Genomic DNA, 27,127 nt, shown 5'->3' on the forward strand with positions numbered 1-27,127 from the left:
TTTATGTCAACTGTTCCGACAAGATAAAACAACAAAAAACCTACGATTTAATGGTTGCAAACAGTTGTTTGTCAGGATTTGAACAGATTGATATCGACAAATTATATAAATCTTTCTATGTATGATGAATGCTTGTCTATCAAAGATCGTTTTAATTCTCGAAGTGCATATCCAAATAACTAAATGTGTTCATAAGGTATCATAATGTTTGTCTTTAAATTGACAATTAACAATCACACTTTGATAATACAGGGACCACCAGGGGACCAAGGAAATAATGGACCTCCAGGACCAATGGGACAACAGGTATTATTTTGGAAGATAAGAGCAAAAACATAGAAACGTATAAACGAATGACCAGTACAATTAGAAAAATAACATTTTCGCAGAAAACATAGAAACAAGAAAGGACTGCCAAACTGAGGATTTTGGGAAAATGTGAATCCAGAGCCTTGATACTACCAATCAGCAATATATGACATTATATTACTCAGTGGATTAGCTGTTAAACTCCGATCCAATGTTATCCCTTTTAAAGCGTATTTGACATAATCTTTCGAAATTTTGTTTAATCTTTTCAACTATTAAATATTCAAGTTAAAAAGTATGTATAATTACCTGACGTTATCATTTTAAGAACAATTCTTGATGTTTGAAAGTTGTAAAAACTTAAAGTCTTATGTCGAGACGCTAAATGCTTTTACACAAACATAAACGGTATTCTGATTTTCTGTTGTAGGGTCCTGATGGACAGCGTGGAGTTCCCGGTAGGTCGGGTAATAATGGTGAAAGTGGACCACCAGGGCCAATGGTAAATATAGCAGGTTTTGTAACTTGATGTGATATAAATGATCTTCACGTGCTTATCCTATGTACTTGCCTGTAAAATATCATCAACATGTAACTTGTATATGGTTAAATTATTATTCCTGTTTACACATTAATATGTTCATAAAGACATCATATACCTTTTTTGTTGACAGGGACAACGCGGAAATCAAGGAGAGGATGGCCGATCTGTAAGTACTGACAATGAACTCTCTAGAACATTTGTAGTTATTACCTAGTAAATCATCACCCATTTAATGTGTGTTTTATGAATGGTTTATATTTTGATAAACACACTTGTGGAAAGATATTAATAAGCTAAATGGTTTTACCTATATATTAGATAGCCACTATAAAAACATTATTTTCAATTCTTCATCAATGAGCAAACAACTGTAACACCTGTGTTTTATTATAACATTATTCCATATCTGCTATTTTTTCATACAGGGTGTAATGGGAAATGCTGGACCACCGGGACCCCCGGTAAGTAAATCATTTGTTATAACACTGGTGAAAGTAGAAAATTTATGAAAAATTAACATTTCGGTAATTTCTTTTTTGCGAGGAAAAATAACCTTGAACTCATGTGAGATGTTTACAGTTGTAATAACACTGGTCTTACCGGGCGAAAATGTGAAAGTTACGTGGTAGCAAAATTCAGTATTCAGTATAATCCATGATGAAAAAGTAATGTTAATTATAAACTGCTGCTGACAAACAACAAAAGATGGAAATAATTCCATTTATTTCATTTCGTGCAAATATGAAAAGAGCAATTCAGTAATAGACATTTCTAACATAGCCTCAGATGCGAACTCCGAGACCGGCTCCGACTGTTTGAGGGGGACATCTCAAAATGCTCAAACGGCGAATATGTTGTATTATACAGTCAATCAGTTGTTTTATTTCTATATGTATTCAAGTAATTATTCTTTAGTAAAGTTGCCGTAATATTCTCAAAATACAGTTATTTGATAAAAAAAAATCCGTCAAAACAACCCGTTGAGCAGTTAATACAAAACGGCATGTCGTAAACCTAGTGAGGGGAATTTTCTGACATGTGCACGACTTTTTACTTTGTGGTCCTGATGATGGAATATCAGCACTCATGGTATTGTAAGATCATTCTATTCACTTTCACTATCGGATATTACTCATTTTGTTCTATATTTTCTTCTGTCAGACTTTGAATTCGTTGACCCGTACGCGGCCGTGCTTGTTATTTGACCAGTTGTATTTTGGTATTTTCTAATCCTTGTTTTGATTGGTCAAATCAGCAAAAAGAGACATTATTCACAAGCGAAAAACAAATAAAATAAAAAAAATGTGGGTTTTTTTCACTTAAGAAAACACTATTACTCTTATAACATGATTTTAATATTCCACTGGTAAAAATGTAATGAATCATGATCAATTACAGGGAGAGCCAGGACGGTCCATTTATAGCCAGGCAATCACTGGATGGTTTAGCCGTTCTGACCTCAAGGGATTTCAAGTAAGTTTCTAAATATTGAGAAGAATTTATTTATATCACAACACTTCCTTAATTATTTTTAAAATGGTAGTGATCCCGAAATATATGAAGATATCAGCTATCAGCTAATGTAATTGGAATCTTGTTTATCTTCTAGGGGGACGAACCACTGACAGAGGAGGTATGTGTTGGAGTGATGAACATACTAATGTAAACTGACGGCAGATCAAGCGTACAATATCACACCGCATATTGTTAAATCTTTAATATGGTCTTAATGGACGTTCAGCCTCTCAATAAGCTACGTATTGATGAAAGATTCTGTAAAAGAGCGATGTTTGATTGCACAATTCAAGTTATGCCAATGTTTCTATAAAAAAAACATTATTTTGTGCTTTGACGAAATTCGATCAATAAATCTTTTTACAAGGATATCAGATTTCTATCTAAAGTAATAATGTAGAAGCAATTTATTTTATGCAATTCATTTCATCTATGATATTTGTGTTTTATCGATTACTGCCATGCTTACTGCGATGTATTAAGCGATCATTAATGATTCAATAGCAAACCAACATTGTGGCTTATCTGAACTTCCTTGGAGATGAGATGATGAAAATTGTCCATCCACGAGGAGAAGAAGATTCCCCTTATGCCAGGAGTTGTATGGACCTTCGCATGGAAAACCCAGATTTTTCAAACGGTATGGAACCTTTCCCTGACCGCATAATAACATCTTGATTACATTTTTTTTATTTGTTATCAACACTTTCATCGCTTATTTTGTATGAATTGTCGATGTTTCTTCTACTCTTTCATATCACATGTCAAATTACATTTGAGAAAAACTGGGCATGGAGATGGCAATACATCCAAATGTCGGCGTCAGTTTAGCTTTTCGGTATTAATATATTTACGCTAACATACGGCAATGTAAACAGATATACCTATATGAATTGATGTTCATTTACTTATCAACAGGTCTTTATTGGATTGACCCTGACGGTGGCGTACCTACTAACAAGATCCAGGTGTTTTGCGATTTCAGGAAGAAGACGTACACATGCGTGCGACCATTGATTGGTTTAGTAAGTAAAAACATCCAAGTATAATGTTGATAAAGCAGGTCAAATTAATTCATTAACATTACCTAGGGTATTTGTTAACTGTTACGAGGCTTTTATTTCACTAAGTAATGCATTCACGAAATATACAAAAAGCAATATTTCTCTCAAATATATAAACACCTGTTCGGTACTGTGACGAATCTTTTTCCAATTCGATTATGCTATTTATTTGACCAGTATGAGAACCAGCCAGTGACAAAGGATGAAGGAGAGGACTATGCGTTATTTGCTCAGAAAACAATCAGGGGCAAAGAGGTTGGTGACATCATATGGTTTTAACATCGATATGAAGAATTTGAATTAAGAATAAATTACGAATTGTACAAACTTTTTTTTAGTATAGGGTTGTTGTAAACAGTGTTTATTAATTCTTTCTCATGAAATAACGATTAAACATTGCCGATCATATAATGTTATACATGTGTATGTAATATGGTTGTAGCTGGAGTACAGTTCTAACCGAGTTCAGCTGAAGGTTCTACAGAAGATCAGTTCCAAGGCAATCCAAACCATTGTATACAAGTGTAGGAACAATGTCGCTTATTTCGACCGTGCAGCGAACGCCTACAACAAGGCTGTTAAACTCGTCACCTTCGACGATGCAGATCTAGGTGCCCAGGGCAGGAAGAAGTACAGATACAAAGTCATCAGTGATGGTTGTGACGTACGTATCAAATTACAAGCAGTTGACAAATGTTTGCAGTTTTCATGATTTGTTTTTTTTCTTCAAAAAATAGTAAACATGATAAGCATATTACTTTATCTGCTATTTCAAATGAAAAGATTAGCCCGGAAAGAAAATAAGTTAACGAGGAGTATATCAAAGTGTAAATGATCACGAACTTTAGCTTTGCTTTAGCTATATATATTTTTATGAGAAGCATTAGTCTAATAGCAAACTGATAGTGACAAAATACTTTTGATCGAAACTCATCAATGTCAAAACACCAATTTATAAACGTAACGTTGTTATAACAGATGGCTAACGACAAGTGGGGAGAGACTGTCCTCGAGGTTAGCACCAAGAAGACGGAAAGATTGCCAATCATTGACGTTGGCATCGCGGATATTGGAGGACCGGACCAGGAGTTCAAGATTGAAGTCGGACCTGTGTGTTTCAGTCACGAAAATTAACGGTTCTTTTTAAATATATAGTTCACGATTGACAATTATTTTTGGACAATTTATGTATGAAGATGATTTGTTAAGAAGTCTTCATTTCTGGCTCAAAATTATTTTGCATAAAAACGAAAATTTTGTGAATATCTTATAAAAAATTAATATTGAAATGACGCCGCATATAGAATTATGTTTTATGTATGGATATGTTATCTATTTGGGATGGGACTATATGTAATCATCATTGGGTGGGTGAAATATAAAACATGTTGGATGTTTGTGTGTGTGGGACCATTCCTTCGTTGTTTTCTTTTATCAGAGAAAGATAATATATCACGTGACAGGATGTTTAATGTATTCTGTGTATGAAAGTTGCCATGGAGGATGACGAGACGTGACGTCATCGTTCGGTGAAACACCTGCGGTCTGCCATGATACCGCCCCGGATGACGTCACGTTTCAGACATTATATTTTTATCTGTGATATACAGCTAACACTGCCATGATTTCAAGTACTAAAAGCTATAAATACTATCGTTTACATTTTCATTTTTCAAGTAGTCTGACGGTACATCGTACTTTATCATGACACTCGCATGTCTAACCCTTTTCTTAAATAAAATGAGAAAAAAATGAGAAAAAAATGAGTTCGTGTTGTGTTCCTTTATAATTCAAAATATCTTGCTCGATATCTGAAATATCAGAACTTATAATTATGTACCCTACAGTTCAAATATACAAATACGCGGTCTAGGACACCGCCCTCTGAAAATTACCAATATGTTGAATTTTAGAAGAAACTATTCTGACTATGATTTTAAGACAGGCTATAAATTGGCTGCAATACCCTATGGTTCATTATTTTATATGTCGGGGCAAGATCTAGGCGAATACGACTTCATAAATCCAGAATTATTTCATCAAAATGCTAGACTTGCAAAATTAAAGACCAAAGACAAATGATATTGAAGGCGTAACGTTTTGTTGTTAATATGTATTTGATCTTTATATAGACTAACGTCTACAAACATAAAACGTATCCATCCTATTACAATAGCAATCCGTGTCACTGGCAATCTGCTAGAACAAAATATAAAACAGTTTCCTATACACTTGCTAAGTTTGCGATATACAAAGGTAAGTCAAAACATCGATGGTTCACTTTACACAAATTCGTCATAGAAAGTTTAGTGTACGCTAGCACTTCATTGTATTGTACATATTCCCTGTACAGTTTATGCTGATATATGATGTTCATCATTGTTTCTTGGCAACAGGTTGTGGTTCAGAATGCTGTTGTCTGTCACGAAAAATCCATTCTGATAATGGAAATTCGACCTGTATTAAATCTGTACGATATGTATATATTTAATCTGAACTAAACTTCGGGCGCTATTCCTCTATAGATTTCTGCCTAGTCTGTCAATCTCATTGACGATGAAGTCCATCCCTGTCTTGTCGCAAAGCGGGTTCTCTATTATGATCCTGAAGAAATTTACAAGGCCTTTGCTTGACAAGGGCTGGTAAGCAGTCATCATGGTTCCCTCCATCATCATCTTCGTTTTAATTTGTGGCGCCACCTAAGGCAGTAAAGGATTAAAGCTTACTATCGATCTGACTTGATTCTTTAGTCATAGCTATGTTTAATAGTATTTGTTTTAATAAGTTATTTAACTCTCTCTTAACGTCTGCAATATGTGTTGTCACATTGCGATCGATGACGTCATAAACGAAGTCACATGACAAAAATGTGTTTTAATCTCACAATAAGTTTTCTACTTATACATAAAAATTAATGTTGAAAATAAAATTAATAAATGTGAATTAAGAGTAATTTTGTGTAAAACATTAGAAGCGGGTAAGTGAGATTCATCGAGCCAATCTACAATGTTAGTAAATAGCAAAATTATACCTTAGCCAGCTCTTTCCACCAGTCTTCGTTTTCATCTTTACCCCTCAGTCGTGGAGGGATATACCAGAAACTAATATTCGTACACTGAAACTGGAAAATACGTTTAATTGTATTTCAAATATCAAAATTTGTATTAGAAATAAAAAAATAAATAGTGATTTAAAATGTTACCTATATTGATCAAACGGTCGAATTTCGATCACTGCATGTATGTTATTTTATATATATTATCTTACCTCCGGCAGCACAAGCCGGAATCCTTCTGTTTCTTTAACCTTCTGTGTCAGGTACCTGTGTTAGTAACAAAATGTATCAGTACAACAACAAGAGGCTCATTGACCTTAACGATCACCTGACTTTTAAAATATATTGCAGATATTTTGACCCTTTTTGGTTTCGCCCATCAGCCCCTGGGAGTCAGTAATGGCCAACATGTGCATACCATCAGACTGTCATCCCATGCTGATAACGTAAATCAAGTAAGAATGAATTCCAATACAAATAAAAAAATGGTATTTTCTACATGTATATAGACTATAGTCCCTAGGGACAAACGTAAAACCGCAGGGTCATAAAATTCACAATTAATTCACCTTAAAACCCTTACATCTATGAAGAGTGTTTGTTTCTATATAATTCACAATTTTGCTTGACCTTTGGCCATGGAAGGTTTCTGCAAAATTTCATTGAAATTGGTTAAAGGGTTTTTAAGAAGTCGAGAATGTAAATTGTTTACGGACATACGACGGACGATGCACAACGACGGAAAAAGGCGATAAGGGAAGGTCACTTGAGACTTTAAATAGAGATTGAAGCAGATTAAAAAGAATTCCTCTGTGAAAAGGACGTAGCAAATATCGACAATTGATTCATATTTTTTTTCAACGCAAATTAACTTGATATCATACCAAAGGGAAATAAATGGTCTTATCAATTTCATTGATGAGTTGTATTGATAGTATACATGAAATCTACTTTATCAACATTTACATTTAAATCACTGTTGCAAATTTGACTTCTTGTAGATCGTTAAGATTGTAAGACTGGAATGTATCATCGATTTGATAGGTAACAGTACATCCATCTAAGATGAAAAAATGGCTTTACATTGCCATTTCATAGGCATGATCCACTCGGGCCTCCATACCCTTGTCACCATATGCTTTCCACTGCATCCACAGCTTAAGTACGTCCGCCTTCCGTCCACACTGTATAGTCTTGTCACCTTACCAAACATAAAATATTGATAGTTTATCTTTATCAACAATGTAGACTTACAGGTTCTTTGATTTATTCTTAATGAAATGTTTTTCTTTTCTTTTTAAGACATGTATTAAATAAAACATGGAATATAAATTGTCTCTTGGCAAGAGTATGTTTTATTAATTGTTAGAATGGTTTTAGTGTTCTTACTTCTGGCGTAATCTGAACTTTTTATCGAGAACCTAATATTTTCATTGTAACCTATACGCATGTTTACTAGATTGTGTGGTATCATTTTCATACCCGAAAAAGCGAACATGTAGGTTAATATATGGGATGTCAATTTATTGCAAATATTCTATATAATTTTCATTAATTAAATTTTTTTTGGATAGTGTTGGTGTGTGTGTGTGCGCGCCTCGTAATAGTTATTCCCGCTTTATCCCTAATTTCGTTTTTCTGTTCATATTACAGAGCAAATAAATTATCTAAAACCTTATAAAACCCATTATAATGTGAAAATGGTAATCGATTATCATTCATTAAAAGACGAAAAATTGATAACTACATGGTTACACGGTTATCGTTATCTGCTGTGAAAGTACAGTGTAGCACGACTTCAACACCAGTTAGTTGAGAGGTTTTTTTCAGTTAGTAGGGTCGGCCAAGATTCTATTCAAAATTTACATATTATCGGAAATAACCTATTATGTCACCATAAACAGTATATCCATTACCTATATCATACGAGGTGTCATAACATTTGTCAGGCTGAAACAGGTACTCAGCATGGAAGGAATTGCATTGCTCCAGGAGTCCCTATAAAACAGAAAACTCAGACTTTGTATTGGTAAACCACGAATACGTAAGACTAATCTAACGTGCCGTGAAGGATTAGTGTAGCTTACCGCATCGTGCCTTTGCTATGTTGCATTTAGCATAAACCGTATTACCCCACCACATCGCATGGCCAATATTCAATTACTCACCTATTTACATCACGTACACGGGTTTGTATTTTGCTGTCAACCTGCGCCCCCATTTGAGGGATTCAGGTTATACCCGAATTGAAACTATCATAATCGTAACGTGATCGCAACGTGATCATTAAAACACTATAAAATTAACACGAACAGTTTTAGGTACTTGTGAGGAAACAGGAAAATTGGCCAATGAAAATTAAGTAAACACTCCAGCCAAATTACAATATAAAATACCGACCCACGAAAGCTATAATACCCGGACTCGTACAACGTCGTAAATAACGATCTGCTTCACGGTATTCACAACATTACACGATCACAAGTTAGTATTCCGATATATACTGACAATGAGGTTACTATCCATTACTTATTAGAACACTCTCTCTCCAACAAAACATGATATGCCACATTTATGCAAAACCAAATAACAGAAATGCATAAATTCTCTAAGCTATTTTAATAATCGTTCCTTTCTCTTGCTTAGATAACATTTCACATAAACCTAAAAAGACGTTATATTCAAAGCGAACTAATGTCATTTGTTGTAATGTATGCCAATTTTCGCGAGTGTTATTTCGCAAAATACCTAATGGTAGATTATGTAATCTTTAATACTCCAACGTGATCTTTAATCAGTTTATAATTTATCTTTGAACGTACAGAAGTTATAAACAAATAGCGATATGACACTTTTCCTTGTGACAAATTACATTTGGACTTTTACCCTAAACCATATTTAATGTTTTCGGTGGTCTGATAAGTGTTTCATTGACAGTTTTTAAGCTTACTTTTTCTTTCATCAGAAGAGTTGAACACTGAATGGGTACACCACTCATCTTATGCTGGTTCCATGCAACGGAGTCTGCCCTAGTTTGATCGTAATGAAATCAACATGAATACATATATCAAATATGGAGATGGAAGTGTGCGACATGGTAATGAAATCAACATGGTACATATATACATATATCATATATTGAGATGGAAGTATGCGACAAAGAAAAACGAAATGTAACAAAAACATCTACAATCTCTGATAATAAGAAGGTTTCTGATATCGATATAAGGAGTTTTAAATTATATTTATATAACATAAACACCAACCTAATGTTTCATAATTATAGTGATGACTATGTATAAAAAAGGGAAAAACGAACCGATTATAAACTTCTATTAGGACTACGGGAAATTTAATTCAGATTAAGAAAACAATTCTGGGTATGACATAGGTTTTATATATTCGTTTTTTTTTTCTATACAAATCATATATTCTATATTCAAGTACTACATCGAGTGCTACCTGTTAACCCCACTCATGAGTGAACGGTGTTTGGCAGACAGGATCGTACTTCCTCCCCAGGCCGCCTGCGGATAAAATAAATATCAAAGTCAGAAATATGCTATATAGGAAGAGGGTACTGATAGAAAAATATTACTTATTATTGAAAATACAAGGACCGACGTGCATGAAATACTATAAAAAGGAAAATAAGGAATAATAACAAGTATGGTTACCATGTAACCTGTGCGTATTTTATCAAACTATTTAAAAGTTTGCATTCATTCATTTATTCTATCAAAGTCTATACTAATATTACTAAAGTGTGGATTCATATCTGCGGAAAAAAATTACAATTATTATAATGAACTGGATGAAATTTAAGATTATAATAATGACTATGATCACACAAATAGTATACATACATCGACATGCATCCAGACGCCGTGTTTCTGACAAACATCGGCAACAGCGTTCAGATCATCAAACGACCCAAGAACTGTTGAGCCACAGGTTGCCATCACAAAAATTGGTTGTGTTCCCTGGAAACAATAGGAAGCTCCAATCACTTCGAGTACCACTTACACATAGGCCTATGGATAAACGGTATTTGTTTTCTTTTACACAATAACTTCTCTCTATTATGAGTAACAGAAAAAGGCACGCATCAATACAATAAACTATCAACTGGAATAAGATATCAGAAATATACCCTTAATACTTACTTTTGATTTCTGTTCTGTGAGCTTTTTGTCCAGATCCTCTGGACACATTCGTCCAATGTCGTCAGTATTGATTCTGACGAGATTGTTCATTCCAAGCCCCAAAAAACTGGCGCCTTTTGCTAAGGAGTAATGTGCCTAATCCAAAATAATACTTATAAACAACAGCTGATCTCAGTAAAAAATCCAACATATTTTAATTATATTCATCCACTGCCTGACAATATATTATCATTAACACTTTCTAGGTTGTTACGGAGAATCATTACTCTGTCTTTAATAAGATTACATGAACATGTATACAAGTCTCTGCTTTAAACCAATGTCTGCGATATCAATATGTGATCAACTATCTGAAATATTATTAGCATTTGAAGTACGATAATCAGTTAAGAATATTCTGGAAAGCATCACTTAATAGTTTGAATATTCATGTCAAAGGTACTTACATCTGCATGTGTAAACATTGTCATGACCTTCGACCCGAAATTGCCCGTCTGTTTGAATGCTGGATTGGACTTGTACCTAGCAACATGTAGTGCCAGGATGTTGGAATACGAACCACCTAAAATGGCGGGTTAGAACTGTAAATAAGATTTCATTTTGTAACAAAACTAGGAATGTATATGTATACACAGCGTCAATATCAACACGAAAAACAGACATAGTGAGATACAATGCTGCACAAATGATTCCTATTCATGATAAACGTCCACAAGACAATGCATGTGCTTTATTCAGCCAATCAATTGTCTATGACTTTAATGCATTACTACTTGCCCGGACAAAAAACACCATCGCCATTTGGAAATCCGAACACCGAACACATTTTCTTCATCATGTATTTCTCCAGGACGACGAAAACAGGAGCTACTTCATACGTGTGCCTGGAATACGAGGTATACACAAACAAATCATTACTTGTCATATACACATACAAATCATTACTTGTCATATACACATACAAATCATTACTTGTCATATACACATACAAATCATTACTTGTCATATACACATACAAATCATTACTTGTCACATACACATACAAATCATTACTTGTCATATACACATACAAATCATTACTTGTCATATACACATACAAATCATTACTTGTCATATACACATACAAATCATTACTTGTCATATACACATACAAATCATTACTTGTCATATACACATACAAATCATTACTTGTCATATACACATACAAATCATTACTTGTCATATACACATACAAATCATTACTTGTCATATACACAAACAAATCATTACTTGTCATATACACATACAAATCATTACTTGTCATATACACATACAAATCATTACTTGTCACATACACATACAAATCATTACTTGTCATATACACATACAAATCATTACTTGTCACATACACATACAAATCATTACTTGTCATATACACATACAAATCATTACTTGTCATATACACATACAAATCATTACTTGTCATATACACATACAAATCATTACTTGTCACATACACATACAAATCATTACTTGTCACATATACATACAAATCATTACTTGTCACATACACATACAAATCATTACTTGCCATATACACAAACAAATCATTACTTGTCATCAAAGACAACCGAAACGTCTTGTAGCATTAGGTAATACCTGGATACTGTTATCGTACATATTCAAGCAGTAATATTAGTTAAGCGTTTCTCGCCCTGGAGCATGCCGCTACATTATTTTTTGATTCGTTACCGAATTCCGAAACGATAAATCTGACGTCTGACGATAAGTAAATTAACTAGGCGGTGGGAATTCACGACTGTACGATGGCCAAAATCGAACCGACAAAACAATGTTACTAGAAGCAAGGTTCCGTCAGTAAAATATGTTAGGACATGTTTAGGTTTGTCAGCGTTTTCGGTCATCGTGCGACTTTATTGGAATTTGGTTTGTTTTTGTTTAACGTCCTATTAACAGCCAGGGTCATTTAAGGACGTGCCAGGTTTAGGAGGTGGAGGAAAGCCGGAGTTCCCGGAGAAAAACCACCGGCCTACAGTCAGTACCTGGTAACTACCCCACGTAGGTTTCGAACTCGCAACCCAGTGGTGGAGGGCTTGTGTTAAAGTGTCTGGACACCTTAACCACTCGGCCACCGCGGCCCCACTTTATTGGAAATCATACGATGACTTCCTTCCCTCTTGTTATTACTTGTGTTTACGTGTATCCTGGTCCGGAAAACCACAGTTTGGGAATATGGAGTTTGTTTTACACATACATTACCAGCAGTCAACTTACAGGTTAGTGCTGAGAGCGTCAGTGAGCCACGCCCCTGCCATACTGTATGGATCCTTACCACTGTACAGCTGGTTGTAGAACCGCGGATGACCTGAATATAAGTAAGATAAACCATTAATGTTCATCTACTGATTACATAATACTCCATGTTTAGTGATGCCTGTCGCAACTATCATTCCGAATATCAAGGATAATATGATGCTAAATAAGCATATATTGTTTAAATCATTTGATTAATGAGAAGAATATTTTGTTTTGTATCTGCTCATACCATATTATATCGAAGTGAATGGTATGAGTAATGTTTTATCTATTTTGCTTTCTGTCAGCCTAGAGCTACTTAATTTATTTGATTTGATTGATCGGAAGAAGGTTACTGACAGAAAGTAAAGATTATATTTCATTGTCGTTTTCAAATAATAATTGGTTGTATTGGTGACATTTGGACGTACATGTAGGTAAAAGCAAAACTGTGTTAACTTGTCTTTCAGGCTATCTAATTCGACTAAACTTTTTTTTTCTTATGAAATATATTAAAATTAAGATCCAAATATAAAAATGAAAAATTTAAAACAGAAAATTTGCGATGTCGTGTTCTTTGATTTCGTTTCAATGATACGTTTTAGTTTGCATGTTTACAGTAATAACAAAAAAAACTTTGCCAAGTTTCCATGGATTCGAAAATTGTTAGAAAGCAGTATTATATTACAATGCTATATGATTGCGTCGCATATTTTATAAAGTTGCCTAATGTTTTAACGACGAGGCTGAATTTAATATGCGCTGAATGCGTAATATTACTTTTTGTTTTCACATCTGGTATTAATGCTTTTGTTAGATATTAAAACAATGCAAAATGATGTGTAAGAATTAGGAAAGCATACCTGTTTTAACACTATGCTTTATCAAATCACCACTCAACTCCAATAACTTTTCGTCAGAAGTAGGTCCATCTTGAATGTCCAGATCGAGTAATTTCTGTAACAAACATGTTGTGTTATCGCATGTGTATAAATATAAACGTGATAACAGATGATGGTAGATTACAAAGGGTTTTGTTTGTAGTACGACAATTGTATATCGATCAATGACTTTCATAAGTAATGTTCGATCTACTCTTTACAACCCAAAACAATAGCTATATTCAATTTTCAAAATCATGAAAGTAGCAATTTAAAGCTAAGAGTAACTAATCCTAAAGCGATTCTATAGAGATTCTATAGAAGAGTTTATGCGTTAGCAAGACATACAGGTACGGTGAACCTCATTTTGACCGTGTTCCGGATAAGATTTTCATGCTTGCAGATTAATGACTTTGGGCCATCTTGAACATGGGAAAATGGGTTTGGACAATTTAACTTTTTTTTTTGTCTATGAAGTTTAATTTCACTTGTGCCTTAATTAATTTACACAGAAGACTTTAATAGTCAATAACATATAGGAGTACCTTACCTCTAATTCCTCGGGCTGTACGAAGTTACAGACTTTACTGTTCACATTCTCCCCCTCCTCTAATGCTTCGTTGATCATTAGTCTGTGGAAATCTTCCAAGAACTTCTTCGTTGAAGGGTCAGTGAAAGACTTATCTAAGTAAATGTATCATTATCATCATCATCATCATCATCAGCATCAGCAATATAATATTTTCAATTTTGTAAGCATTACGGGTATCAATGAAAATAATAAAAAATAATCGAAGGAGTAGAGGGAAGCGTAATAAAAGCTGTATTTGTAAAATAAAACCGACGCGTAAGAGAAGTTTTTTTTCTTAACAAAACACGAGTACGGGAAACTATTTTAATGGAAGACGAGTATGGAAATAATGTCAACAAATGATGAGCTGGGGAAAATTTGTATCAAAAGACGATTACGGGAAACAGTTCAAATAAAAGACGAGTAAAGGAAACTATCTTAACAGAAGACCAGTGTAACAAAGGACGAGAAAGTGTAACAGTGTACGACGAGAAAGGGGCGAGTACTCGTTTTTTTGTTTTTGTTTTCAATTTTCTTACGAAAAAAAATAGGAAAACAATTTTACCAAAAAGCGAGTAAGAAAATCAACTTTAACAAAAGGCGAGTACGGGGCGAGTACGGGAAACAATTTTAACAAAAGGCATGTACATATATGTAAGGTGCGTGTAAGTGAAACATTTCTAACAAAAGGCGAGTAAGGGAAGAGTGAGGGAATAAATTTAGAAAAAAAAGACGAGTACGGATAACAATGAAACAAAAGACGAGTAAGGGACAAGTAAGAGGCGAGTACGGAAAACAATCTTAACGGAAGACGAGTAAAGGAAACATTTTAACGGAAGACGAGTAAAGGAAACATTTTAACGAAAGAAAATAAGCAGAGAATATTGAAAGAAGGCTGTGTATTGGAAATGAGATATTGTGTTTTTTTTTTAACTCTAGGTTAAGTCATGGAAATGGCATGTTCCCAAAGTAAGTCAAAATACTGACAGTACAGTAGCGCTAAAACTCTTGTGCAATTGTATCAGTCGACAATGTGTTATACGGGTTTTTTTCCTGTTGGAATTGTATCACAAACAGGATTTCCCTTATATTTGAACAAGTCAATATTCAGTTCTTCAATTGGTTCATTTCTGTTCTTTGACAGATAACATGTTTAAACCTGACCAACTTCAAATGTCCATTGTATACATCACAGCGAGTCAAAAGCCGTTTCAATGTGTTAACACAGTTGTGACATTGAATATGGGTGATGTTAACTTGTTCCAGCAAACTTTGTTGACTTCCATTACAGGAACGCACCAGTCAAATGTAACTTATTTAGGGCCTTTTGATTTTGTGGAGTAGTTTTAAGGTAAGACATGAAAGCCAGACGAGCACTGCAACATTTTAAAGCGTTTACTCGGGTCATTGTATTGAGAAGGTTTAGTGATAGACTCTTCCGACTCTCAACTCTATAAGATAAGTTGAATTTGAAAGAATGAAGAATTTGGCCGAACTCTACTAAGTTTAAAGAAAACCCGCCATATTCTGATTCAGTTATTAATTGCATGCAAAGGGTAGATCTTGTCAAGAAACGGGCCATAAATCCACCGATTGAAAAAGTGGCAATCGAACAAGGTCTAACTGTTATGATATTTCAACCTGTTCCCAAGTTTGATGGAAATCTCTCGGAATAGTTCATTTCGAGAGAACTGGAATAGTTCATTTCGAGAGAACTGACAGTCAAAGTTTGAAGCCCTTATGACATTTAACCAGGTCACCAGAGACAACCCACGGGGATATAGGAAACTTTAATACCTTGCATGAGTAATCTGTGTATTCGGATTTAAAAATTGATGCATTGAGAAGAATGTTATGTGGTACATGTATCTATAACCATGAATACAATTTTTCAATACCGTAATTACTTGAATAGCACTATTTCAGACTTTGTGATATGTCTGAAATTTTCCTTTATGAATACATCAGTTTGATGAATAATTGTATGTATGTAATGACAGTTTGTTAGGAACGTGGATTTAGTCCGAAATCGCATAAACAGGAATACGAAAAAAGTAATGACAAAGAATACGTTAAAGCTGTATAAATATTTATTGATCATCACCGTAACTAACATTGTACACGTTACTCCGTTACATCCACAACTAATTAAACTGGCATTTTACTACAGCTTTCATTTTTACGTCAAGAGCTAATGTAACCGACAAAGTACATGCATGTTACTTTGTTTCATCAACAACTGATACAACTGGCATTATAATTCCGATGTCATCGTTACATCAACAGCTGATGTTACCGACAAAGTATGGCGTGTCAAACGTTGCAATATTCAATAATTGTAAATATATATGCAATAAGAATATGTATGTGTAATATTTGTAAATATATGTGTAATATTTGTAAATATATGTGCAATAAAAAAAATATATCCAATAAGAATATTTATATGCAATAAAATATATTTATGTGCAATATTTATATTTGTGTTAAATAATTACAAATATATAAATGTAATAAAAATATTTGTGCAATAAAAAATATTTATGTGCACAATAAAACATTTTTTTCCGAAAAACAAATTTTGTGTAATAAAATGTATATATGTGCGATAATTTGCATTGTGGGATAGCATCTGTGACCTCATCTGAGGTTGCTGTAACGGCGTGTTTGATTGGATGATGAAATCATCCTGGCGCTTTAACATGCACTCATAGCTGGGAAGTTGCGGCGATGAAACGTAATTAATATATAAGGCAAAGGGGTTTGTAATGAATATGTATGGAGGTGAAAGAGAGTTGTATGTAAGTCAAAAATGACACAATGCCGTATGCAGTATATGAAAGCGCCAGGCCGATTTCCTCATCCAATCAAAAACGCCGTGACATCAACCTCAGATGAGGTCACAGATGCTATCCGACAATGCAAATTATCGCACATATATATACATTTTAATGCACATATATTTTATTGCACATAAATATTTGTATTGCCTATTTATATATATCATTGCACATATATTTACAATTATTGAATATTGCACCGTTTGACACACCATAACAAAGTACCTGAGGTACCTGTTACTTTGGTTTTGTTTCTAGCGGGCTGAAGTTAGCAGTGGATTCGTTATTCGTTATTAGGGATTCGAATAACGAATCCGCGGCGCTGCCAGCAGCGGATTGGGAATTCGAATAACGAATATTCGATTTGTATGTAAAACTATTTAATATCATTTTTAATAATGAAAAGCAAGTTATATTGTATATTTGTTGACTTTGAACAAGCCTTTGATAGAGTGTGGCGAAAAGGTGTTTGGAACAAAATGTTAATGAGTGGAATTAATGGGAAAATGTTTAAGATAATTTTAAATATGACCAAGGCATTAAATCAAACGTGATTTTAAATAGTGAGTTTTCTGACTATTTCCCATTGTGAAAATGGTTTAAGACAAGGGGAAAATCTATCTCCATTTTTGTTCAGTCTATACCTGAACGATCTTGAAGAATTCATGGCCCAAAATAGCGTACATGGTTTAAAAAGTATCAGATTTACCTAAAGCTTTTTATACTACTTTATGCTGATGATACCGTACTATTTCAGACTGACCAGATGACTTGCAATTGTAACTGGATGTTTATAACGAATACTGTAAACAATTGAAATTGAAAGTTATATAGAAAAAAAAAAATGGTTTTTATGGTTTTTAATAAAGGACGTAGAAACAATAGAATTGAATTTGTATTTAATAATGAGGTGATAGAGTACGTGGATAACTTCACCTATACTAATTGGGCTCGATATTTTGTCGTACAGGTTCTTTTAATGAAACGAAAAAATACAATATCAAAAAGGCTACTATAGCAATGTATGATGTTATTAAGAAAGGTTGACAACACAACTTATCGACTCATTGTATATATGACTTATTTGAAAAAATTGTCAAACCAATTATAATGTATGGATGTGAGATTTGGGGTTTAACTAATCTCAAAGTAATTGAACGTATTCACCTAAAATTGTGTAAATTATTACTTGGATTAAAAAAAAATAGTACTCCTAATTATATGGTAAATATGAAGAACTTGGTACAACTCCACTAGAAATTTCGGTAAAAACAAGAGTAATAACATATTGGTCACAGTTTACTCATTCTAAATTCAGTAAAATTAATATTAAACTGTATAAACTTCTTTGTTATTGTCATCATTTTGGTAAAAAAAAAGTTTTGTTAAAAGTATTTTAAATGAATGTGGGATGAGTTACTTATGGGATAAACAATATTCTCCTGAATTTAATCCAGTATGGCTAGAACATTTTTAAAAGACTTTATGACCAGTACTTACAGAAATGGCAGAGTGATGTACACAATTCATCAAACGCTATCTGTCATAGAATTTTTAAGGATAACTGTAATTTTGAAAATTATCTAGATATTTTACCTGATAAAGATAGATTTATTTTTTTGTAAATTTCGTACTACTAATCATAAATTTATTGTTGAAACTGGCAGATGGCACCAGATTGAGTATAAGGAAAGAAAATGTCCACATTGTAATGGTCAACAAATTGGTGATGAATTTCATTATTTACTTGAATGTACAGCGTTATCTGCTCACAGAATTATATATATAGACAAATACTATAGGACAAGACCAAATATTATTAAATTAAACTAACTAATGAATACAACTAATGTTAAAAAACGAATGAAACTGTGTATTTTTATCAGATTAATTAATAACATGATTTGTCTTTGATAAAAATGAAAATATTTTGTTGTGAACCAGTGCCGTGTATCAACTACGAACACTACTTAAATTGTTTGTTCCACTGCCGGACAGGACATGTATGTCGTGGTTTACACATGTCCGAATGTCTAACGACATCGTGAATAGCCACACTGAATGTCGAACATACAGAACTTTAACTCTCAACCTTTGATCTGTAGGATACTAAAATCTAAAACGAGAATAGGTTGCTTTGAATCGGGACGAAATGACCAGTTGTAATTTTACTCGCATTCGTCACAACCACGTAAATTCCCATGCGTTGAGATCCGCATACCATTCTACGTACTTGACTGATTCTTTTCCAACGCACTTGCTGTTATTCACGGATATAAATGATAACAACATTTAGAAGATTGGTGTCCCCTACATACATTGAAATAAAATGTAATAAAGTTTTGTTACTTACTTAAACTCGCCATGGTTCGCTGGTTGTTCAGAGTCTGTGATACGTGCCTGCCGGTATACCGGAGCTGCCGAACTGATAGTCGCCTGATAATATGCCGTAACATTAACCTTTGTGACAGCCTGTAACAAATAGCATTACGTCAGATCCCAATGCAGTCCACTACTATTACAGCCCGTAAACATGTATCACCCTATGATGAGTGATGCTAACTTAGTGCGCCAAACTACGTGATATAGATACTGACCTTATGACGAGTAATGCTAACTTATAATTAGGGCGCCAAACTACATGTACATGATATATAGATACTGACCTTATGACGAGTAATGCTAACTTAGGGCGCCAAACTACATGTACATGATATAGATACTGACCTTATGACGAGTAATGCTAACTTAGGGCGCCAAACTACATGTACATGATATATAGATACTGACCTTATGACGAGTAATGCTAACTTAGGGCGCCAAACTACGTGATACAGATACTAACCTTATGACGAGTAATGCTAACTTAGGGCGCCAAACTACATGATATAGATACTGACCCTATGGCGAGTAATGCTAACTGTGGGCGCTAAACAACATGATATAGATACTGACCCTATGACGAGTAATGCTAACTTAGGGCACTAAACTACGTGATACAGATACTGACCCTATGACGAGTAATGTTAACTGTGGGCGCTAAACTACATGGAATTAATACTGAACCTATGACGAGTAATGCTAACTGTGGGCGCTAAAATACATGATATAGATACTGACCCTATGACGAGTAATGCTAACTTAGGGCGCTTAATTATATGATATAGATACTGACCCTATGACGAGTAATGCTAACTGTGGGCGCTAAACTATATGATATAGATACTGACCCTATGACGAGTAATGCTAACTGTGGGCGCTAAACTACATGATATAGATACTGACCCTATGACGAGTAATGCTAACTGTGGGCGATAAACTACATGATATAGATATTGACAATATGACGAGTAATGCTAACTGTGGGCGCTAATTATAAGCTACATGATGTAGATACTGACCCTATGACGAGTAATGCTAACTGTGGGCGCTAAACTACATGATATAGATACTGACCCTATGACGAGTAATGCTAACTGTGGGCGATAAACTACATGATATAGATATTGACAATATGACGAGTAATGCTAACTGTGGGCGATAAACTACATGATATAGATATTGACCCTATGACGAGTAATGCTAACTGTGGGCGATAAACTACATGATATAGATATTGACCCTATGACGAGTAATGCTAACTGTGGGCGATAAACTACATGATATAGATATTGACCCTATGACGAGTAATGCTAATTAAATGTGGGCGATAAACTACATGATATAGATATTGACAATATGACGAGTAATGCTAACTGTGGGCGCTAATTATAAGCTACATGATATAGATACTGACAATATGACGAGTAATGCTAATTGTGGGCGATAAACTACATGATATAGATATTGACAATATGACGAGTAATGCTAACTGTGGGCGCTAAACTACACAGAATCAATACTGACCCTATGACGAGTAATGCTGTGGGCGCCAAACTACGTGATACAGATACTGACAATATGACGATTAATGCTAACTGTGGGCGCTAAACTATATGATATAGATATTGACAATATGACGAGTAATGCTAACTGTGGGCGCCAAACTACGTGATACAGATACTGACAATATGACGAGTAATGCTAACTGTGGGCGCTAAACTATATGATATAGATATTGACAATATGACGAGTAATGCTAACTGTGGGCGCTAAACTATATGATATAGATATTGACAATATGACGAGTAATGCTAACTGTGGGCGCTAAACTACGTGATACAGATACTGACAATATGACGAGTAATGCTAACTGTGGGCGCTAAACTACACAGAATCAATACTGACCCAATGACGAGTAATGCTAACTGTTGGCGCTTGATTACATGTTATAGATACTGACCCTATGACGAGTAATGCTAACTGTGGGCGTCTTGAAATGTAAATTAAACAAAGTCTTATGCATCACAATAAAACAGGTTTAATGTCGTAAACATGATGTGTATGCACATGCATAATAGCACAGTGACCCCGCAATGAAACTTCACATCTACGTCCATATATACAAGGCACATATACAATGTGAATGTGTATATGTCTAATAAATATACATGAAATGCGTATGTATGATATGAGCCCCTGTGTATCCGTTACATACACAGTATCAGTATTGCCAATGGACTCCTGTTTGCTCTGCCCATCTAGGCAATCAATGCCGTCATTTGTATATCCTGACCTAGGCCACGTACAGCGATGGTCGTGGCTAAAAATACAGGTAAAATATCACGTGACCCCAGTGATTCCCACAGTAATAATACTGACCCTATGACGAGTAATGCTAACTGTGGGCGCTAAACTATATGATATAGATACTGACAATAGAACACAAAATTGTGGACGGACAGAATGAACCGAGACAACGATTTCGACAGGTTTAAATGTGTTCATCGGCATATCCATCCCCATGGGCTATGGGTCAACCCGAAATCTACATCCGACCTTAATTGCTCGAGATTTGTGTCGAAGCTACTTACCCACCCGCCTCAGAATAACGATCAAATATGCCTCAAATGTGGGAAAAGACGAACAGATCTTATCCGACATTATGTCACACAATGTGGGGCCACTTATTCTGTGAGGGACAGGTTTCTGACAGACGTGCTGGACTTGTGTGGGATTGAAATGTTTTTAATTCTAGACAATACATCAGATGAAGGATTTGTCCAAATCATTTTTGGACAAGAACAGGAAAGCAATGAGGACTCCAAAACCTTCCAGATAATGGCCACTCGCTTTCTGAGAGCTGCATCACATGCATTTCTCGCAGCCAACGACCAAATCTAATTCAACAGACACGCGCTCCGCGATGCGAACGCTACAAATTATTTTTTTCTCTCCAATCTTGAAAACCATAGACTGTAAAAGAAAATGATTGAAATGTATTTATTAATTTGAATTTCTATGTATCTCTTTATGAGGAATTGAAGAATGAATGAATGAATGATTCCCACAGTACCCAAATAGATCGTCATGGTCCATTGGCGCGCTGGTGTTGTGAACGGATTATGAAATCAAGTATAATTGACATGTGAAATAGGAATTTTGCACTACTTATCCATGTATGCCTGTGGTCGACGCTGCAGTTCATTTACATTTTACTTTGAATGATATAGAGTAAATATGTTATGATTTCACTCTATTTTTATGCAAGTGAATTTTTTCTATCTCAACATTTATATCTTGATACTAAATATTTGATATTATCTATGCATTTAATGTTAAATAAAAAATCTTTCAAATATGACCAAGAAAAATTAAGTGGTATTTTTCTCAGAAACATAACAAAATATGAATAAAATACATCTTGGTGATTCGAACTCGGAACCTTTGGCTTGCTAAACAATTATTCTACCATATGAGCTATGCGGACTTACGGTATGGTGAACTTTATGTTATCAGTTGTATAGTCAGTTAAGTTAATGCGAAAATTAAAATATTTTATCAACTACGTTTTTTCAATTTTTCGATACCAGCGCATCGGAAAACCACTTTTTAAGAATACGATTTTAGTTGTCTTTTGGTACAAAGAATAAAATAAGACATTGTAAAAGTTGGTCTTCCGATGCGCTCTATGTCAAAAAATGATATGAATGTGGGAACCCCCCCCGAAAGTTGCAAAAAGCCCGATGATGCAACTTTACGGTCATTTAATGAAATATCCATTGCAATGAACAAACGAATTTTTCGCAAATAAGACTTTTTATATGTTATAGATTTAAGGTTTGTATCCAAAAACTCAGTTTTTAACAATATTTTTTTGTTTTTGAAAACGGTCACCATTAGGTCGAAACAGGCCAATATGCGCCATACCTCTTTGAACCCTAGTCACCTAAGGATGCTTTCTATCAAGGTTCCATTCTGATTGTTGACGGACGGACGGACAGACAGACTGACGTCGGACGCCATCATCAGCCACCGTGTAATACGGAAGTACTGTTGCCAGTTCGCGTATACAAGTTCTGCCCATGTCAATGGAGTACGAACTCAGGAGTTCCACGAAAGGTGCGTCTTATTAACAGTTAAGGAAAAAACTCCACACAACTTCTATAACCAGAGGAGAGTAATAATAAATCTATCACGGAAACATGCATGAACTACTGAAAGTATTTGGTGTTTCAGGCACTGATAGTGATTATGAATAACATTTAATATTTATTGTGTATTTCTAAATTACTACATGATGCCATATGAATCTATCCAGAAAACAAAAATCATAAATCTAAAAGCCGGTAGTCCATATAACCGTCAAAGACCATGATCGTAAAGTACACATACCTTCAGCACTAATCATGCACAGGGACTTGTATTAGATATACTCATTACATGTATATTTATTAGACATGTACACATTAACACACGTATTCATTGCATATACATGTATATGGATTGAGTATTGTTGCAAAGCCGTTGTGCTATCATACACGTGCATTGGAAATATGTTTATTACGTGATGTTTAAGATTTTGTTTAATTTACATTTCGAGACGCCGAAGTTTGAAGTCTGTATCGGTGTCCGTACTCGGTGTCGAGCAAAATGGGATAGGTCTAATGCTAACTGTAGGAGCTAAACTACATGACTATGTACATACCTCCATCAACCTTGACACAATGCCCACGTTTCTAGCCTTGGCTTGTTTGAACCCTTTGAGAGATACGTGGACACTTTATCGTATAAGATATCCGCACATTTAGCGTGAGAAAACGATTGTTCAATTTTAGTATATATTTTGATTTCATTTTAATACAAAATACAATGAACAGATATCTAAAATCACGGAAATGTTACATTTTATGATACATGACCACACATATAATACATACTAAAGGCTACATACATATGATGTTCATAGCCTATACTGAGAGTACGGTTATGTAAATGCGTATAATTGTGTAACAAAACTAACCTTTGAACGGAGAGGCGTCTTAAAATGATGGTAAATGCCCACTAAATGGCAAAGCGAAATAGACGGAAGTTCGGAGACATATAATCTAAATGTTTTCAAGCATGCAATGCAAAGACATGTACCAGTTTCTGTGATGAATTAATCAATACTACTTACTTGCATGAGCACAGATCGTCGAAAGGCCCGTGTTAGTTAGCGGTGTGTGTATACAATCTCTTATCGTAGTGTAGGACAGCGAGTATGGAGGACACTCGGTATCATTGTCTGGTGTTACACTGCCGTCGTATACGATATGATTTATGTAAATATATTCATGGCTAAATGGACAATATTCTATCAATTATGATGAATTAGTAAACATGCATTTATAGATTCTATTGACAGTGATAATTCATTTCAAGATTTAAATCATTATATAACACAATTTAATAAATGAGGTGTGTGTTTTGATGATTAAGAATTCTGTGTACTTATTACCTACTATATTTGTACTTATTGTATTTAAAATAAATGATACCGGATACGTACAGAGAGAGGGGACTGTGATTATCAAACGGATATCAACAAGATATTTGATATAAAATAATGACATATCAATAGGTTTTCCGTCCCTCCGTCTATGTCAGTCTGTTAATTTCACTCAGATTTCCACACTTTTTTCATCCATATGTAGGTGAAAGTTGGTACTTCAGTATGAGTAGCCATTTGGCACACCTCGGGAGATTCCGCTACCCTACATCAAACTTTGATGTAGGGTTGTAGGGTTGCGCAATCTGCCGAGGTGGGCAGAATGGATGAGTAGCTACCAATCGGAGCCCCTCGTCATTTTGTCCGAAACTAGACTTCGCAGACGGTGAGGTGTTCCGATTGAGTAGCTACAGATCAAGTTCGAGTTTCCGGGTTTTTGCGTCAAGATCAATGTCAATGTTACGATGTATAGTAGTGGCTTGTTACATTTGTATTAATGATGTGTCATCAGTTTGGATAATTGATTAAGTTAATGAGAGTTGTTACTTTTTACACGTACCGATTAAAATTTGTAATTTTGAGATAATGTCTTTAACATTCGAGATAGCCGCCTGTAGTTTGAGACACTTGCACTATTTGTAACTTGGCATTTTCAGGGAGTAACTCCAAATTCGAAGTAATAAACTGAAATTTCAAGATAGTAGCCCCCGTTTTGAGATATATACTTCTATATACAGATTAAATGACAACTCGACATCTTGAAATTTTGAGAGATTTAACGAAAAAAACTGATGTAGTAGAAACAGCCTTCCGTAAGAAAGTGTTATTGTATGTATATATGTTCATTGTATGGTGAAGTATTGATTTAAGGAACGACGAAGTAAGGCAGAAGAAAAGACGGATACATGGGTCTAGTTATGACTACAAACCAGATAGTCTATACATGTACAGACGCTGTTGTGTCATCTAGTTGCAGTCTGGTAGCTTTTTATCTGCAAACTTCATGTTACCTAACATCACGAGACTTTATTGTTATGGTAGCGGTTACAATCGGAGTAGTGGTCCTAAGTAAGATAAAGTGAGAGTGAGAGCGGAGGAGTATAACTGTTCATCATTACCTGTCAGGAAAACGAGAGAGCTAGCCTGTTCGGAAGTCAAGAGAGCTAGCCTGTTCGGAAGTCAAGAGGTGAATCCATGTGCAAAAGGACAACAGTATCACACACGTATCACACACAGTCAAGAGAGCTAACTCCAGGTGAGTTAAATGACAACAATACCTCACACACAGCCTAGTTGTCAAGGGAGTTAACTCCACGTCAGTCTAAATGACAACAATACCTCACACACAGCCTAGTTGTCAAGGGAGTTAACTCCAGGTCAGTCTAAAGGACAACAATACCACACATATACAGTCATGTGTAGCAAAAACATTAACGTTGTATACAAAGTACCGATTTCAATGTGGCGAAAAGAGTGAACCGTTCTGACTGTAAATTACAATTGTTGTGTGTAGTAGTAGACGGCAGTGTCATTGAAATATGAAAAGAAAAGTCTTGATACACTATTATATAATGTAGGACAGCGACAGGGAGCACTCGGTATCATCACTAACGCTGTATTCAGCTGTAGACAGCAGTGTCATGGAATACATTTCGTAAAGACTTCTGGGTTTCTCATATTACAAAGCAGTATTTTTGTAGTACAATTTAGCTCATCTGGCCCATTGGCCCCGAGGTGCGCCGTCCTTCGTCTGTCGTCCGTCCGGCTGGTTCCTGGGCTGGAACTCCACATAGTTTGCGAAAAGAAATGACCTTGACCATATTTGAGGTTACAGGGGTCATTTTGAGGTTACAGGGGTCATTTTGAGGTTACATGGGTCATTTGAGGTTACAGGGGTCATTTTGTTATTATCCAGACAGACTTAGAATAGTAACATTTTGTTCTGGTAGTTCCTTCGATGCAACAAAAAGCAAGATCATACGGGGTCAACTTTGTTGAAACCCTTAAATAACTACTT

At 34.9% G+C, this 27,127-nt stretch overlaps 2 protein-coding genes across 5 annotated transcripts in view; one reads left to right on the forward strand and one right to left on the reverse strand.

The window, feature by feature from the left end:
- LOC117316273 (fibril-forming collagen alpha chain-like) overlaps window positions 1-5,198 on the forward strand; it is a 31,942-nt gene extending 26,744 nt beyond the window's left edge. Inside the window, exons 40-50 of the mRNA XM_033870813.1 lie at window positions 253-306; window positions 740-811; window positions 984-1,019; window positions 1,279-1,314; window positions 2,252-2,326; window positions 2,463-2,486; window positions 2,873-3,008; window positions 3,287-3,393; window positions 3,610-3,687; window positions 3,875-4,096; window positions 4,411-5,198. Coding sequence (XP_033726704.1) covers window positions 253-306; window positions 740-811; window positions 984-1,019; window positions 1,279-1,314; window positions 2,252-2,326; window positions 2,463-2,486; window positions 2,873-3,008; window positions 3,287-3,393; window positions 3,610-3,687; window positions 3,875-4,096; window positions 4,411-4,566 — 996 coding nt within the window. The 3' untranslated portion in view covers window positions 4,567-5,198. The remainder of the gene's footprint in view (window positions 1-252; window positions 307-739; window positions 812-983; window positions 1,020-1,278; window positions 1,315-2,251; window positions 2,327-2,462; window positions 2,487-2,872; window positions 3,009-3,286; window positions 3,394-3,609; window positions 3,688-3,874; window positions 4,097-4,410) is intronic.
- Window positions 5,199-5,516: 318 nt separating this feature from the next.
- LOC117316283 (cysteine sulfinic acid decarboxylase-like) lies at window positions 5,517-26,379 on the reverse strand. 4 transcript variants are annotated; one of them, XM_033870831.1, is made up of 17 exons: window positions 26,229-26,379; window positions 24,799-24,917; window positions 19,594-19,712; window positions 14,380-14,513; window positions 13,812-13,905; window positions 12,928-13,018; window positions 11,431-11,537; window positions 11,100-11,215; window positions 10,654-10,788; window positions 10,354-10,470; window positions 9,950-10,014; window positions 9,438-9,516; window positions 8,404-8,485; window positions 7,571-7,688; window positions 6,700-6,754; window positions 6,464-6,553; window positions 5,517-6,131 (listed from the first exon to the last, which is right to left on the reverse strand). In XM_033870831.1, the coding sequence occupies exons 3-17, from the start codon at window positions 19,694-19,696 to the stop codon at window positions 5,952-5,954; spliced, it is 1,566 nt and encodes a 521-aa protein (XP_033726722.1). In that variant the 5' UTR covers window positions 19,697-19,712; window positions 24,799-24,917; window positions 26,229-26,379; the 3' UTR covers window positions 5,517-5,951. The 4 variants fall into 4 exon arrangements, with proteins under 4 accessions (XP_033726722.1, XP_033726715.1, XP_033726737.1 ...); XM_033870824.1 differs by lacking the exon at window positions 24,799-24,917; XM_033870846.1 differs by lacking the exons at window positions 24,799-24,917; window positions 26,229-26,379 and adding an exon at window positions 24,643-24,727.
- Between the last annotated feature and the right edge of the window lie 748 nt (window positions 26,380-27,127).

This window comes from Pecten maximus, chromosome 2 (assembly GCF_902652985.1).
Source record: "Pecten maximus chromosome 2, xPecMax1.1, whole genome shotgun sequence".
Taxonomy (NCBI): domain Eukaryota; kingdom Metazoa; phylum Mollusca; class Bivalvia; order Pectinida; family Pectinidae; genus Pecten; species Pecten maximus.

What these genes read in the sequence shown, in the direction of transcription:
- LOC117316283 (XM_033870824.1), bottom strand. Translation starts at nt 19,696, where the DNA reads ATGTTACGGCATATTATCAGGCGACTATCAGTTCGGCAGCTCCGGTAT. An exon ending in GCGAACCATGGCGAGTTTAA is followed by an intron (nt 14,514 to 19,593) that starts GTAAGTAACAAA and finishes ACATTTACTTAG; the next exon opens with ATAAGTCTTTCACTGACCCT. An exon ending in CGATGGTGTTTTTTGTCCGG is followed by an intron (nt 11,216 to 11,430) that starts GCAAGTAGTAAT and finishes CCGCCATTTTAG; the next exon opens with GTGGTTCGTATTCCAACATC.